The sequence below is a fragment of the Pelodiscus sinensis genome, chromosome 2 (genome assembly GCF_049634645.1).
Source record: "Pelodiscus sinensis isolate JC-2024 chromosome 2, ASM4963464v1, whole genome shotgun sequence".
Classification (NCBI taxonomy): Eukaryota; Metazoa; Chordata; order Testudines; family Trionychidae; genus Pelodiscus; species Pelodiscus sinensis.
In genome coordinates, this window is record NC_134712.1 from 176,839,573 (window position 1) to 176,857,021 (window position 17,449).

Here is a 17,449-nt window from a genome sequence, read left to right on the forward strand (position 1 = left end):
ATTACATGATTGTGGTTTAGGGGAAGTCCACGTGTTGCTGAGGGCCTCCATTTTTGGCAAAGACACTCAAGGGATCTCAAAAAACCAAGTCCTCTTTGATCTGCAGAAATAAGATAAAGGTAAATCTCAAACTATTTACAATAGTCTTATTATTTATTTAGATATTAATCAATAAATCCTTTTATCCAAGGCTCTAGGTGTCCAGCCAACACTCATGCAATAAATACAATTAAATTAAACGTCAGCAGCACCAAATCAATTGTACAGGACCGTGGCCAATCAGCTCACTTTCATCTTAGGAAGTATGCCCTTAGCCTTCTATGGAGACCCCATCACACTTTCAGTGGAATCAAAATCTAGTCACATGGTCCTATAAAGCTTATATTGCCAAGGAACAGGCACCAGCAGTGACCGTAATGAAAAAAATTCTGTACATTTTTATAGAGGAAATAGTCTGTTACTCTTAATAATGTTACCATTGCATCTTTATGCGGAATGAAAATAATAAGTGCCATGAGACATAGAAATTGAAGCTCAAATTATTTTCTGAGTCCCTGCACAAGAATTTAGCTGATGATTATGTAGCCCTTCTGCCAGGTGAACCCAGCAGCAGCCAGGCTGAGTTCAATATCTAGGGGTTCCTCTTCATCCATCCTTTTTTTTTTATTCCCACAGTAATTACAGACATTGCAATTAATATTAACACAATTTGTGACCCAGCATCAGCCAAGTTGATTACAGTGAGCAAACACCACAGAATATTTAACAATTCTAAGCAAAGCATGAGCAAACTGTATTTACATAAACATGCCCAGGGTCTCTCCCCACTTCCATCTAGCTGTAAAGGGACACATTCATAGAATACTAGGACTGGAAGGGACCTCGAGAGGTCATCGAGTCCAGTCCCCTGCCCTCATGGCAGGACCAAATACTGTCTAGACCATCCCTGATAGACATTTATCTAACCTACTCTTAAATATCTCCAGAGATGGAGATTCCACAACCTCCCTGGGCAATTTATTCCAGTGTTTAACTACCCTGACAGTTAGGAACTTTTTCCTAATGTCCAACCTAACCCTCTCTTGCTGCAGTTATGCCCATTGCTTCTTGTTCTATCCTCAGAGGCCAAGATGAACAAGTTTTCTCCCTCCTCCTTATGACACCCTTTTAGATACCTGAAAACTGCTATCATGTCCCCCCTCAATCTTCTCTTTTCTAAACTAAACAAACCCAATTCTTTCAGCCTTCCTTCATAGGTCATGTTCTCTAGACCTTTAATCATTCTTGTTGCTCTTCTCTGGACCCTCTCCAATTTCTCCACATCTTTCTTGAAACGCGGTGCCCAGAATTGGACACAATACTCCAACTGAGGCCTAACCAGCGCAGAGTAGAGCGGAAGAATGACTTCTCGTGTCTTGCTCACAACACACCTGTTAATGCATCCCAGAATCATGTTTGCTTTTTTTCCCCAACAGCATCACACTGCTGACTCATATTCAGCTCGTGGTCCACTATAACCCCTAGATCCCTTTCTGCCGTACTCCTTCCTAGACAGTCGCTTCCCATTCTGTATGTGTGAAACTGATTGTTCCTTCCTAAGTAGAGCACTTTGCATTTGTCTTTATTAAACTTCATCCTGTTTACCTCAGACCATTTCTCCAATTTGTCCAGATCATTTTGAATTATGACCCTATCCTCCAGAGCAGGCACAACCCCTCCCAGCTTCGTATCATCTGCAAACTTAATAAGCATATTTTCTATGCCAATATCTAAATCGTTGATGAAGATATTGAACAGAGCCGGTCCCAAAACAGACCCCTATGGAACCTCTGAAGATCCTGCTTGCCATTTCACAATAAAGTTGTATTTTTCTTTTCTCACCCTTCATACTAGAGATCTTGAAATCAGAACTCAGCTGACATGGCATTCATGTTACATAAAGTAGGATAAAATCCAGTTTCCACCTCTGGGCATGCTCACTGTAGGCTCAGGGTGATGAACCAGCACCTAGATCAGGGATGGACAAAGGGTCCTCCACGGGCTGGGTACAGCCTGCCAAGCCCGTGGATCCAGCCTATGGCCGCCCTGCAGTTCCCTTGCCCCCAGGCCAATCCAGACCTGGGGGTGGGGGAATGCGCAAACTCTTTTCCTCCCGCCAATGTCGCACGGTGATTAAAGAGAAATGACGCTGTTTTAAAACAGCCAGCATTTCTCTCTAGCCCCTGATATGTCGGAAGCAGGGGACAAGAGACTTCACACGCTCCCCAGGCCCTGATTGGCCTGGGGACCATGCAAGGTCTCCTCCTGTTGCAATGCCTAGAGGGAACTTCCAGATGTTTTAAAACAGCTGGTGATTCTCGCTACGCATTGGGGTGAGAAGAGGGAGACTTCACATGCTTCCCCACTGCTAGGCCAATCAGGGTCTGTGGGGGGAGCATGAGAAGTCTCCTGGTCCCACCCCTTCCACCTGAGGCCCCGCCCTTTCCAGAAGTGCAGAGTTGGTCCCCTCCCCACCTTGCCCAGTACTTAGATGCCTAACTCCAAGAGGAGGTTCTTGGCTGTGTATCCCAAAGAGAGAGGCATTTCCCCCCAGTCTAGGCACCTAATTCCCTGAGAAGGGTGGGACCTATGACACATCCCTCTCTTCAGCATTGACTATTGTTAGATGAGACACTACCCATCAAGCATAAACTTACTCTTATGGATCCCGTTCTTAAGTTCCTATCTGTCCCCATGAATCACAGTGGCTGACAAAGTCTAACTCAGGCCTTGTAGATTACATGTTTGGGGAATGGGATGGTTGTTTCATTAATAAGGCTTTTAGGCCCAGGTGAAAATAATCTGTTTCATTTGGCTTGTTGCATGAATTTACAGAGAAGCACCTACAGCAAGGATGTTAATGGTTTAAGGCATGCACTCTCATCTGTAAAAAAATTAAGATAATGTGTCCTTTCTCCACGTATGAATAGAGACAACTGAAGTGATCAAGTGGACCTGATCACATAATTCATTTTTTTTCAGTAGCTGAACCAAAACACATAAAAAAAGTTTCAAACTAAAATGAAGTTTTGTCAGTTTCTCTCACCAAAATAATGTTGGTGAGAGAGATCGAATGAAATGTTGTTTTGACTTGATATTTCATTAGAAACTGTCATTTTGAAATAAAAGAGCTGATTTAAAAAATGTCAAAACAAATACTTTGACACTTCTGGGGAGGGGGAACTGGGTATTTTTCATCCAAAACCATTGGTTGAATTTGGTCTGGACTTGCAAATAGTTAAAATGTATTCTTTTTATGGGTCAAATTTACCATTTGCAAAAATCTTTTTTGCCCAGATGCAATCATAAGTTCTTTGGGACAGAGAATATTTTTTGCCCAGTAATTTGTATCTAGCATAATAGCATTCCAGTCTTGCTTTGTGTCTTCAGGCACTATTGTAATACAAGAAATAAAATATCCTAATTTTCATACCCACAAAAACAAAAACAAAAAACCCCACGATAAAATGATAAACAAGACACGTACTAAATCTACAAATTCTGAGTTACGTCTAATACAAATGTTCCCTCACCAAGCCTCGGACAACAAAGAAATAGATAGGAAAGTATATTTACATCCATTTCATGTTATATGCTTTTTCTGCCATTTCTTTTCTCCTTGGACCATAGAAAATACTCGAGTATAGAAATCAATAGCTCTATGAGGCAGTTTATGTGCAGAGGCCACAATCTATATTGTTGCCCATGATTTTGATTATGTGCTAACATACAGATAGGGTCTGATCCAGTGCATACTGAAGCCAATGGAAAAATGAGTGTTCAGCACAAGGTCACAGGTGATTTCTGCCATATTTACCCATTTCCCCCCAATTCAGTGATTTTTATGAACTATAAATGCATAGTATAGTTGACACACAAGCTAGAAGGTTATTAATTATTTGTAAGAGATTGTGGCATGAATGTGGAAGGGATTTGCTTTTATTGATCATGGAAACGATGATTCAAGGCTATTTTAATAATCACTGTGGCAACACAATCAGTAAACCAGTTCATTCTGTAAATGTGTTCTTATGACCACTTGGCCAAAATACCATGTGCCAATCACACAACCCAAGTAGCACACACTTGAAGCAACAGTTGCGGCAAATCAGATACAATTGAGAGGGTGAAATTAGTTTGTATCAAATATTAGTCAAATACGTCAAATAGCAAACGTATTTATAAACATGAAATCGTTTTTCCAGACAATCATAGGATCATAGAAGATTAGGGTTGGAAGAGACCTCAGGAGGTTATCCAGTCCAAGCCCCTGCCCACAGCAGGACCAACCCCAGCTAAATAAATCCTGATCTTAAAAACCTCTAGAGATGGAGATTCCACCACCTCCCTAGATAACACATTCTAGCACCTCACCACCCTTCTAGTAAAATAATTTTTCCTAATTTCCAACCTAGATCTCTCCCACTGAGACTTGAGACCACTGTGTCTTGTTCTGTCATTTGCCTTGCTTCATTCTTTTTGGAACTGCTATCAAATCCTGCCTCCCTCTTCCCTTCTGCAGACTAAATAAGCCCAGTTCCTCATTGCTCTCTGCTGGACTCTCTCCAGTCTGTCCATGTTGTTTCTGTAGTGGGACACGGTATTCCAAATGTTGCTTTATCAGTGCTGGATAGAGGGGAATAGTCACTTCCCCTCCAGCTGCTGGCAATGCTCCTATTCATGCAGCCCAATACGCCATTAGCCTCCTTGGCAGCAAGGGCACACTTTTGACTCATATCCAGCTTCTCGTCCACTGTAATTCCCGAGTCCCTTTCTGCAGAACTTCTGCTTAGCACAGCTTGCAGCAGTGCATGGGATTTTTCTGTCCTAAGTACAGGACTCTGCACTCATCCTTTCTGAACCTCATCAGATTTCTTTTGGCTCAATCCTCCAATTTGTCTAGGTCCCTCTGGACCCTATCTCTGCCCTCCAGCACTTCTACCTCTCCCCCAGCTAAGTGTCATCTGTGAACTTGCTGAGGGTACAATGCATCCCTTCATCCCAGTCATTAATGTCAATGTTGAACAAAACCAGGCCCCGGACTGACCCCAGGAGCATTCCGCTTGATACAGCTAAGTACACATCAGTCCATCGGTCACTACCCATTGAGCCCAACGATCTAGCCAGCTTTCTAGCCACCTTATAGTCCATTCATCCAATCCGTATTCCTTTAACTTTCTGGCAAAAATACTGTGGAAAACCATATAAATAACTTTGTAAAGTCAAGGTACATCATGTTCACTACTTTCCACAGAGCCTGTTATTTTATCATAGAAGGCAATTTGGTTGGGCAGGCACCTTCCACAAAGTGTTTCAAAATGGATTCCTTGAGGGCCTGCTCCATGATTTTTCCAAGGACAGAGGTGAGGCTGACCAGTCTGTAGTTCCCCAGATTCTCCTCCTTCCCTTTTTAAAAGAGAGGCACGATATTTGCCTTTTTCTGATTGTCCAGGATCCTCACCTCACCAATCACCATGAGTTTTTACAGCCAGTGGTTCTGCATTCACATCAGCCAACTCCCCCAATACTCTAAGAAGCAGTAGATTTGGCCCCATGCACTTGTGCATGTCCAGCTTTTCTAAACAATCCTCAGCCTATCCTTGTTGGGCGTGAGTGGGCCACTCATGGTCTACAGGTGGCAACTACACTAAAGAGATCCAAAGAGGAGCCTTCTCCCTACACAAATCAGTGAGCATTGCAACAAGCTTTCCTTACACAGAATTCACTATTCTTCCATCCTTCTTCCAGATGTAGCCAAAAGATTAGTATCATCCACAGCAGGTACCTACCAGAGGGCCAACACTGATAGTGTGGCCAGGGAGCTTTGGAGAGTTCATTCCTGACTCTCCTCTGCACAAGCAGAGCACAATGAGCACAAATCAGCCCTAGAGCGGGCATAGCCAGCTGCTGGAGGAACATCCCTTAGTAGGATACCCAGGTGGCATAGAGATACTATAGCAGCTCACAGTGGGTGCAGAGATAATGGCTGGTGGAAAAGGGAGGGGCCAACATGTCATTGCATACCAGTCAGGGCTGGATTACCCAATAGGCAGACTAAGCACGTGCTTAGAGCACCAGCAAAGAAGGGGCACAAAAAAAAAAAAAAAGATTTTACGGTATAGTATTGTTTTTATTTTGAATTACATATGGGGATGGGGGGAACCATAATCTTTTCAGTGCCTAGGGCCTCTAACAGTCTTAATCCAGCCCTGATACCAGTCTCTGGTGCTGTAACGGCCATTAGAGTCAGCTTCTGGCAAATGGCATAAACTGAAGCAGCTTTTAGGCTGCTCTAACTTAAAGCAGGCAAACAGGCTTGCAACCCAACTGGCTCAAGACAGGATTCCACAAAGGGGACTTAAAAGTCTCCTGTGCAGTTCCCCTCCCGGAATGCTCGTGTTTGCTTTTCTGCCACTTCATTGGATCTGGGCAGAAAAATATTGAAAGAATTTCACTACATGCTGTATGTTGACAGTACTGCAGCATCCTCTTGTTTGCATTGGAGATGAATTTATTAGTGCTGCTAACCTACTGATATTTAATTTAGCAACAGATAAATTAGGCCTTCTGGGAGATTTAAATTAACATTGGTGAAATGGCAGCTCAGTACATTTCACAGTTAAAGACACTATGATTTTCTTTGTAAACTGGTTCCAATTAATTTTATTCTCCCCTTTATCAATTTAATTTCAAAGCAAGTACTGTTTTAAAACAAGAGAGCGTGATATATTTGCAGTAATGGATCAAGCCTCTATTCAGCACTCCCACCAAGAACAAGGAATTATGGGTCATATTTTAGATTACAGCTTTCATTTCTATACTGTGCCTATAGCATGATAAAATTACTTTAAAATGCTTAATGATTTAATATAGTACAGGATAGTGTTGATAGATGTATGTATTTGTAGAAGCTAATTGCCATGCTTCAGAGCAACACTCCATTAATTCACAGTGTGGGGAATCCTGTAATATGATCTTTACATCAAGGAAAACTTTTCACTCACCTCTTAAAACACAGCTCTGCTCTGCAAGATGCCTCATAAAGAAGTGACTAACTTGGGCCCTCTGTCCTCTCTTAGGGATGCCCTCTCTGGAGGTGCTTAGTTTTTGCTATATTATCACTTGGCAATCTTCCCCGAGTAAGGATCAGCACAGAGCTCTACTAGCCCAAGAGTGACCACGGAGGCATCATCTTGTATTTCTAGATTTCAAGAAAAGTAGTGATACAAATACAAAACCAGAAAGTAGGATTTTGTAAGTGGTGAAGTTTTGGGAATGCAGGATTTTTTTCCAATAAGCATTTCCTCCGTATCCCCCCCCCCCTTAACCCATCTTTTAAGCTGGATCCCCCCAAGCACTGGCTCCCACCTGCTCCCCCTGCACTGCTGCCTCTGATGGGAGGGACTTGCATATAGTAAACAATAAGACCAGGCTAACATCCCTATCCTGCACCCTTTCCCCACCAAAACTCCCTCTCAGAGCCTTAGACAGGTGGGAGAGGAAAAGTTTGAGTGAGGGAAGGGTGTGGGCTCTAAGCATTCTGGTCACCACCATTTCTGCAAACTTACCACCCTGGCCACATCACCTTTTTCCCATTCACACTCACTACATCTGCAGGGAAGGTGGTGGTGCAAGAGCTGCAATACTGTCTATGCCACCGACGACGACTCCTACACCGTGGTTAGAGCCACTTTATCACCAGCAGAACAATGCCAAGCAGCCCTAACAGCCCAAGATTAGGACCAGTGTCTGCATAAACAGACCACGAAATATGTGGGTTTTGCTATTCACTTGACCTGCCTTGCAATGGAGTGACCAGAATGGCTGAAGAATCAAGCCTTGTGCTGCATTTGAAACAGGGTTGCCAGGTGTCCGGTTTTGAAGTGGACATTCCGGTATTTGAGCTTTCTGTCCAGGAAACAAATTGAGAAAATACCAGACATTCATATCCGGCATTTTCTAATTAAGTAAACCAGGGCAGAGTGAGTATCATTCTCCCACCATCCAGGACCGATTCACAGCCTCCAAGGACAGCACCAATTTCTACCTACACGTGGACAGCCTGAGAGCGGAGGACAGCGCCGTGTGTTACTCTCGCCAGAGACACGGCGAGAGGAAGCTGGTCTGGGCTCAGACACAAACCTCGCAGGCAGTAGAGGCTCGATGGCTGGTGAGGCCAGACAGGAGCAGGCGCATCTGGCTTGCTCTGTGCAGGGCTCATCGGGGCTCTGACCAGCTGCTCCCCAGAGCATGTCCTGCTGAAGGGAGAAGCAGAGCCCGAGAGCAGGCCCGGGGCGATGCTGAACCCGGAGTGCAGGTGACTTAGCTTCCTGCTTTAGCTTCGTCTTGAGCATTCATGCCCTGCCCCATTCTCCTGCCAAAGGCTCCTGCCTCCAGCCCTCTGACCCCAGGGGCATGGAAAATGGGGGGTGGAGGGACTGGGGCTTTCTATGAGTGAACCCCCAAAACACACTCCATAGGGCCATGGGATGATCTTGAGGGACATAAGGTCACCTCACTCCTCCCGTCGGTGAGAGCATCCTCAGGATCCCACCGCCTAGGCGCTGCGCAGCCCATGGGGAGGGATGGTCTGATGTTGCTGCCTAAGGCCGAGTGTAAAACACAGCACACAAGCGTATCTCTTACAATGGGGCGCCAGAGCAGGGAACCAACCTGGCCATGAAGGGTACCAGGTGTGTGCCCTGCCCCTGAGTGATCCTCCCTCGCTTCCTGCTGTCCTGTCTGAATCCTCGGGCAATACACTTCTCATATCATGTGTATTTTTTTTTGGTCAACACATTTTTATCAAGTATGTCTGGTATTTTTTGTTGAAACCATCTGGCAACCCTAATTTGAAATGCTGGAGCAGCCCTGGTGGAAGCATTGCTCTCTTTCCAGACTTGTACAGGTCTCAGAGCGCCCTCTGATGGAGACACAAAGGCAGGGGAAAGCCCTCTGGCTGTTCTGGTACAGCACTGTCTCAAATGGAAACAAGCACAGAAGCAGAGTCAGAAAAATAATTTTGCATGTTTGTTTAGAACACCAAGGATGGTAGGATCCCCAAGCCTAAAATAAATTCCACCATATGTAAATTTTGTAAAGCTGGAGAAAAACTCTCCATGGAGCATTAAAACATTAATGTCCTTGATCCAAAACCAGCCTCGCAGCATTAAATGGGTTTCCAAACCCCTGACAAAGCCAACTTGCTTTAAAACCGTAGGGATTATGTAGCCCCTCCTGTTAACTAACCCAGTGGCTCCTTTGTGTGTTCTGCATTGCGTGTCAGTGTGTGCAGGCTTTATTCTGTAAAGAATACAGAACAAGGTTACAGTTCAGCAGCCTCCTCTCTGAGTTAGGAACATGTGGACTGCAACCAGTCAATGCTGAGACCTGCTTGGGGGGGGGGGGGGGGGGGGGGCAGAGGGTATATTCTGGCAGAAGCAGGAAGTTTGCCTGACATGCCATAGTTTGTCATCCTCAACTTGTAGTTTAGCTTTTCTAAATAGTTTCTAACCTGTTCTTTTCCCACCAAGGGCTGTCCACCTCCTTCCCATATTGCGTTGCTTAGTGCAGTAGTCTGGGAGCTGACCTTGTCCATGAAGACAGAGGCAAAGAAAGCATTGAGTACTTCAGCTTTTCCCCACATCATCTGTCACTAGGTTACCTCCCTCATCCAGTAAGGGCCCCACACCCTCTCTAATCACCCTCTTATTGCTAACATGCCTGTAGAAACCTTTGTTACCCTTCACATCCCTTGCTAGCTGCAATTCCAGTTGCACTTTTGCCTTCCTGATAACTCCCCTGCATTCTCAAGCAATATATTTATATTCCTCCCTACTCATCTGTCCAAGTTTCCACTTCTTGTAAGCTTCCTTTTCGTGTTTAAGCTCACCAAGGATTTTCCTGGTAAACTAATCTGGTCACCTACCAAGTGGATTGATTGCAAGTGGAATCTCACTGTGATTCTTTGTTCATCTATCTAAGCTCTGTGGATCCCTTTTAAAATTTATTCTGCCCTTATTGGCATTTATAGCATCATTCAATTTAATATTATTTACAAATTTTATTAATGTAGTCAGGTCCATCTATAGGATTTATGGGGCCCTATGCAATATTATTAAACTGGTATCCCTGATCCCAATGGTAGCCCAGGAAGGGGGGATATGTTAATTTTTTAGAGATGTGATTTTATAATCTTAAACAACATGCAGATAAAATATTTTAAAAGCAGATTTTAAACTAAGGTCCTGTAGACCAGATTTTCTCAGCCAGTGGTATTGAGTCCCCTTAGGTCAACACAACTGAAATCTGGAGAAAACTGGATTTTGTTTTAAGTTTTACAGCGTTTTTATTATTTTTGTACTTTTTACACCCAAAAATGTAATCGCCCGCCTGGCTACAATTAAGTTGTTTAAACAAATGTGTTGCAATGGTAGAAAAAATTGTTTGTATGTCTGAAAACTTTAGGTACTGGGGGTATTTATAATTTTTTTTTAAAAACAGAGGTACTTTATTAAAAAAGGTTGAGAAACAAACACAGTTAGTTCAGAAACTGACAGTATATACCGGGGGTTGGCAAATGCCTGTTAAATGGCTTCATTACCAATTGAATGGCTCTTTCATAGGTTCAATGCTCTGCTAATAGGCCTGTCAGGCTTTTTCATTTTTAAGTTAATTAGATCCTCTCCACAGGAAGCAGAGCCGCAGAACAGGGATAGGAAGAGGTGGGTGGGTGGATATTAAGACCCAGTGGTGCCCCATGCAGCTGCATATGGGTAAGGATGGCCTGGAATATGGTGTTTACAAATCAACAATGAAAATACTAAATACAACTAGCCCTGACCCAGGTCCCTTGCTAGACTCCACTGGCCTCACCCCACACTATCTCTATACTTTAGGGCTGTGTCTATGCTGGCACCTTTTTCCGGAAATGCTTAAAACGGAACAGTTTTCTGTTATAAGTATTTCCGGAAAAAGAGCGTCTACATTGGCAGGATGCTTTTCCGGAAAAGCCCTTTTTCCGGAAAAGCGTCCGTGGCCAATGTAGATGCGCTTTTCCGGAAAAAAGCCCCGATCGTCATTTTCGTGATGGGGCTTTTTTGCAGAAAAGACTACTGTGCTGTCTACAGTGGCCCTTTTCCGGAACAGTTTTCCGGAAAAAGGACTTTTGCCCGAGCGGGAGCAGCATAGTTTTTCTGGAAAAGCAGCTGATTTCTTACAGTAAATCGTCACTGCTTTTCCATCAATTCAAGGGGCCAATGTAGACAGCTCACAGCTTATTCCAGAAAAGCGGCTGCTTTTCCGGAATAAGTGGCCCAGTGTAGACACAGCCTAGTTGTCTCAGAGACAGTATGTATACTTTGATGTTTAAACATTAGGGTTGCCAGATACTTTCACAAAAAATATCGAACATGGCAGGAAAAAAATTGGTTGAGCCAATACCGGACACCTGGCAACTCTATTAAACATTTCCATTTGTTTATAGCTCAATTAGGGTGAGTTCAAGCCCTGCTCTGAACAGAGTGTGTACGCACATACACACACACACACCACAAGTCCAAATTGACTATCTTTCTGGGGCTTGGGCTATACTGGACAAAGTTTTGATATTTAAGGCCACCACCATCACCGTTTCATCCAGATGTATAGTAGATTGAAAAATACCGAAGGAAAGAATTCTTTATATTTCTCCTTCCTGTCTTTTGTCATAAGAATTTATGGAATTAATTCATTTTACCGGGTTTATATATAGCTTAGTTTGCAATCACAAATATTAAAAGCCACATTAGCCTATATTCCTTTTGATCATTCCAGAAACAATCAGGTATTTTGTGTTGAAAGGCAAAATAATAAATATGAAATAATGATACATAATCACCTTACAACCCCAGGATAAAGCTGAATAACACACAATATAATTTTATTTGATTTTATTGATATTTGTTAGTGAAGAAAATTTAAGTTTTATCTTTCTGATGTGTTACAGCTGCTTTCTTGTGGTTGGACAGCTCTGACTGCTTATTTAAAGGCTAAATAATAACACTTTCCAAACTGTATGATTAATTTTTACATTTTTTAATTCTTATATGGTATTGCTCTCTCTCACTCTGGGTACATGAATGGCCCATATAAGTCAATGATTTTTTCAGATTTAATTGTTATTCTAACTAGTTTTAAAGATACATTCAAATAAAAAGATATTTAAAGTTACTTATAATAAGTGCACATATACAACAGCAAATGGAGCTGATGACATTTTACTAAAACTTTTTTAAAGTTCATAGAATAAATAGTCTTCAAACACATGCAATATTTGGCTCATGTGTTTTCTCTCAAAATATCCTTAATATTCATTGCACTATTGTAGTATCTACTTCATTCAAAGACACTCATCTCTTGTCACAAAGACTAAAAGACAGTTTCATTTATACAAGAAATTATCAGTGCTAATGATTTAGTAACAGTCTGGTACAAATGGCAATTCATGGCATTTACATGTAGTGCAGTATTGGAGGCAATAAACTTCTCAAAGACAAGGGGAAAAAACAGATAATAATTTAAAAAAAATGAAAGCTCAGAAATAATCATTTTTGATTACAGAAATAAGATGTTTCTTGTTCATTTCTATTTCATGGGTTGCCAAATATTCTTGCAAGCAAGCACCTACCATAGAACTGGGAGGGACATGAAAACATTCTAACAATTCTAGCAACAGGCTTTCCTGATTGAAATCACATGGGTTTATTATAATAGGGGAATAAACATGTTTTCAAATGGCTGTTACTTCTGGCAAGTTTACACTTGGATGAAAACAGGTTTCTATGAAAAATGATGAAAGCTAAGTAGAAAATATTCCCACCCTGTTATAAAAATCAGTTAGTGGATTGTTTTCTTCTTACATAAAATCTGTAGTGAAAAGGCAAATGTAGGATCAAAAGCTGCTTTCCTTTGCTTGTACCATTTTGTTACTAAATACTTCTGTGGCTCTTCCCTGCATGATATTTCAAGCGCATCTTTCTTCCAAAACTGCTTTTGCTAAATGATCTTTTCAAACAAGACTGGTTTCCAATCTGTTCAGTGACTCTAGCTTCCACAAAGTGGTTGCCATGTTATCCTGTGAAGTGTGAAAACTAGTCTCTTTAAGGATTGTTTGCAAGGTGTGATTTTCAAGTGTCAGCAAGAGAACACAATGTAAAACATTTTTCCTTCCACAATCCAGTGCATTACTGAAAAAAATAAAGTGAATCACACAGAAAACAGATGTGCCAGAAGAAACAGCAGTAGTGGAAATGTGTAATCTTTCCAGGCACCTGGCAGGCCCGTTGACCTTAAAACATAACACTAGTTCAAGTTTATCATGACAGGAAAAATAAAACAAATCAAAACAGAAAAAAGTCTCAATTAATTCAAGCATAACAGCCACACGCCTGGATAACCCATTTCATTCACAAGAGCAAAATGAAATTAACACAGATGCTCAGCTGACTATTTTCTTTAGCACTTACTGCTGCTGGGCGCTTATATTCCAAGGTCTTAGGTAACATGGTCAATAACCTTTCTGCACTAGGTCAAATTAGGCTAGCTACACAATTCAATTTCTTTTATCCATGGATTGTTTTTGTTAGTCTGTTTTTTCAGTGCATCTTTAAAAAAAACCAAAAACTTTCAAAAGGTTAGCAAGTTAAATCCCAAATACAGCAACTGCAGTGTCAGAACATTTTGCACTCAACTGAACAGTATAACAAACAAATTAGTTACAATATATCCAGTACATATTTACACATTGTACAAAGTTTACATACTTCTCCCATTAGGCACAAAGTTGATTTGTCAAACTCAGGAGGCAATGGAAGAAAAAAAATTGGAGGAGGGTTCTTGGTATCTCTTTAAAAGACTAGCCATAAAAATTAAATCCTTCATCGTAAGCTAGTTTGCTTAGGTAGCTTGGCTCCCATTAGGATGCCAGAAGTGAGAGTCGCGGGGCCCTTCATCTGCATGCTTGAACCCACCATGGTTGGGAAGCTCCTATTCCTTCGAATGCCAGTGTTCAACTGAATACCCCCAATGGCACTTGTTACAGTAGGGCAGCCCAAGTGAAGGCCTTCTGGGGCCAAACCTCGTGGAACAAAAGCCCTTACAGGTCCTTGTGCCCCACAGAGAAGAGGTCCCTCATCATCAGTTAAGGGAGGAGCTTGCGCTTGCCCCGAACTAACTACTTTGGCAATCCCAAACCTCTTTACTTTGTCCACAAGGTTAAGGTTGGAGACAGACACATCGGTCTGACTTTCACTGTTCCTGATGTTCTTTTTCTCTCTCACCTCCTTCAAAATGGAACTGGCAGGTTTGGAAGCGAGGAAGTTGTCATAAGGAGGGCTGGTGCACTTAAACTCAAAAGAGGGCGGAGAAGAAGAAGGAGTCTGCATAGGCGAATTTGGAGGGGTGGAAGGAATAATGGCCATTTTTGGAGCATACATGTTCAGGAGGGTACCCTTGCCAGCTCTGTCCCAGCTCTGTGGATTGTACACTGCTGCTGAGATCCCTCGCTCTTTAAGAAGCCACACTAATCCCAAGGATGTGCTCATCGTTGTTGTGGATTCCCGGAGGTTAGTGAAGGATTCTGCCAAGCTTAAGCGCCGAGGAGTGCATGGGGTAGCAACTGGGGTGCCTTTCAAACTGCCAAGGCTGCTGCAAGCTGGAGTAGGTGCTGCATTAAGGCTGAAAACAAAGGAAGAAAAGGTGAATTCATGTTTACATCGGAAATTATAGCCCAGGTGAAGATTTTCAACATGAACAAGATTTGCTGATGCTTGCAAAAAGGGGATACAAGATACGGAGTTCAAAAGATGATCACTTTGAATGTACAGAGCTCAGCTTTAAACACCATGTTTCTCCAGTAGGGTTGGATTAATGATTTCCCAGAACCAAACATCCTTTGTCATAACAAAGGAATAGTCTTTAGTATGTCAATAGCTAGAACTTTCCACTTCAGACACTAACAGAATGGGAGCAGTACTTGGCCATAACAAACTGCTAAGGGTTCCAGTAATGCTATATCTTGCTATAACATGAGAGCAGTACACAGGAAGCAGAACCCCTTGTGAACAATTTGTTGCAGAAGTGATTGTAGCAGAGAAGCGGGTAGTTGGTATTTTCACAAACATTTGTCTGGTTAAAGCCAACCTTTTATTAAACCAAGCCAAAAAAGGGGGGGGGGGGGAGAAGATGGGACTGAAGGGGAAGACTGGTGCTCTGATTTTTGAAGGTGCTGAGCAAAAATACTCCTAGTAGGTACTCTACGCCTCTGGAAAAAAAAGCTGGCCATTGATTATCAATAGTTTGTTAATTGAGTAACCGATAACTTAGCAGTAAACCAAACACAACATGGGTCAGTTTTATTGTTGTTTGTTATTCACAAGTTTCATGCTTATTTGCAATGTTATGTTTGTTGTTGACAAGTTTCATGCTTATCTGAACCGGGGAAAGCACTGAACATTCCCTGACCAACCCTTCCCCCTTTAAAGAAACAGAAAAATACCAACAAGCAGGTGAAAAAGTGCAAATCAGGGACAACTGGCACATTACACTGTTTGTTGCCTGTGTTCTATATTTAAACACATGCAGGCACATTTCTTCTCTCTGACCAATAGCATTTTTTATTCTATTGGTTAAAAAAACTGTACAAGCTCTGGCACTAATTTTGATGAGCTTTTCCCTCCCCAGTGTCTGGAGCCATCTCACATGAATAGGGATTGAACTTAAAAAGTGCATTTCTGAAGAATTAAGAGTCCAGTGGTGGCAAGAGCTACAGTCTGGATTCAGGGTGTTTATGTGCAAATTCAGAGACATTGTTCCTGCACCACTCTACAGGCATGCTGTGATCTCCTTAAAAACTTGCTGTCTTAGAGAACATCTTACATGACAAAATAACTTTGCCTCTATACAAGCCCTATTCAGAGTAGGGATGTTAAATTTTGAGAAACTGACTAATCGAATAGTCGATGCATTTTGCATCGACTATTTGATTAGTCGATAGGGAGTCTCTGCCTTTGAAGTGTAGCATGACCTCATTTAAAAGACGAAAGCGCCGCATGGAGCCCAGGGTCAGCTGGGGACCGATCCCGGGCTCCATGCGGCACCGCTGCTTTGAAATGCCATGGAGAGCGTCATGCTCCAGCATCATGCTCTTTGTGGCATTTCAAAGCAGCAGTGCCCCATGGAGCCCAGGATCAGCTGGGGACTTTGCAGACCCCAGGGCTTCACAGGGTGCTAACACTTTGAAACACCGTGTGCAGCTTGGAGACACCCCTGCTGGCCCCGTGATGCATGCAGCGTTCAAAGTGGCAGCACCGTTTGGAGTCTGGGGTCTGGCCCCAGGCTCCACATGGCGCTGCCACTTTGAAGTACCTCTTTCTGTCCCCCCCCCCCCCCCCCCCCAACTGCCTCTTTCTGATAGAGGCAGCAAGGGGGAAGCAACTAGTCAACTAAACTGTCAACTATCCGATATGCATCTGCTTATTGAATAGTTGACTAGCCATTCATATCCCTAATTCAGAGTTGACTGAAGTCAAAAGTAGGGCTTTTATTATCAACGGACATTGGATAAGTGCCCATTTACATTATTCCAGGTATTCCCTATAATAAATCTAGGTAAGACTTCAGACATATATCTTCACGCAGGTGAAACTCCAAAATGCTTTATGGACTTTAGAAAGTGATTTCCAACTACAGGCAGCACTTCACCCATTACTGAAATACAACATTTTTGGCCTCATTTTGATGAGCAAAAAGATTTTTTTTTCAATTCACTTTAAAGTCCACTGATATCTGGATAGACGCAGTTTAACCCTTTAAGAATGCATGAAAGGATTAAGCTGTATCCACACAAATGCTAAAGGGATGGGTTGACTGAGTTAACAGACAGGCTGGTCTATTCTTGCAAATATACCAAAACAGCTATTCTGGAAAAAATATTTGGTACTTTTCCAAGTGCAGACAAGCCCTAAATCCAAACACACACCTCTTTCCCCAAGCAGACAACACAGTAGGTCTTGCAGAAACTAGAGTTTGTGGTCCTATTATAACTCTAGGGGTGGGCCTATGCTTAAAACACATTGGCACAGCTGTGACATTCCATGCTGATGGAAGAGAGCTCTCCTCCTAGCACAGTTTATTCACCTCCGCAGGGGGCTGTAGCTATGTCAATGGGAAAAGTGCTCCTGCCAGCCTAGTGCTGCCTATACCTGTGGTTAGGTCAGTATAACTATGTCGCACAGGAGTGTGGATTTTTCACACTGCTGAGTGACAGTTATACCAGTCAAGTCTGTAGTGCAGACCAGACCTACATGACAGATTCCCAATTAACTGAAGTTGATTTTCAGTACAGGTTGGACCTCCCTGGTCCAGCACCCTC

General features: G+C 42.6%; 1 protein-coding gene across 9 annotated transcripts in view; it reads right to left on the minus strand.

Annotated features, from left to right (window-relative positions):
• Positions 1-11,954: 11,954 nt before the first annotated feature.
• The window catches only part of TRAK1 (trafficking kinesin protein 1), a 123,450-nt gene continuing 117,955 nt past the window's right edge, over positions 11,955-17,449 (minus strand). For 7 of the 9 annotated variants that reach the window (XM_025189033.2, XM_014577911.2, XM_014577913.3 and 4 more), the window contains one exon: positions 11,955-14,754. In XM_025189033.2, the coding sequence (XP_025044818.2) occupies positions 13,956-14,754 (799 nt within the window). In that variant the 3' untranslated portion in view covers positions 11,955-13,955. The remainder of the gene's footprint in view (positions 14,755-17,449) is intronic. The other 2 variants (XM_025189034.2, XM_075921860.1) reach the window with 1 other exon arrangement.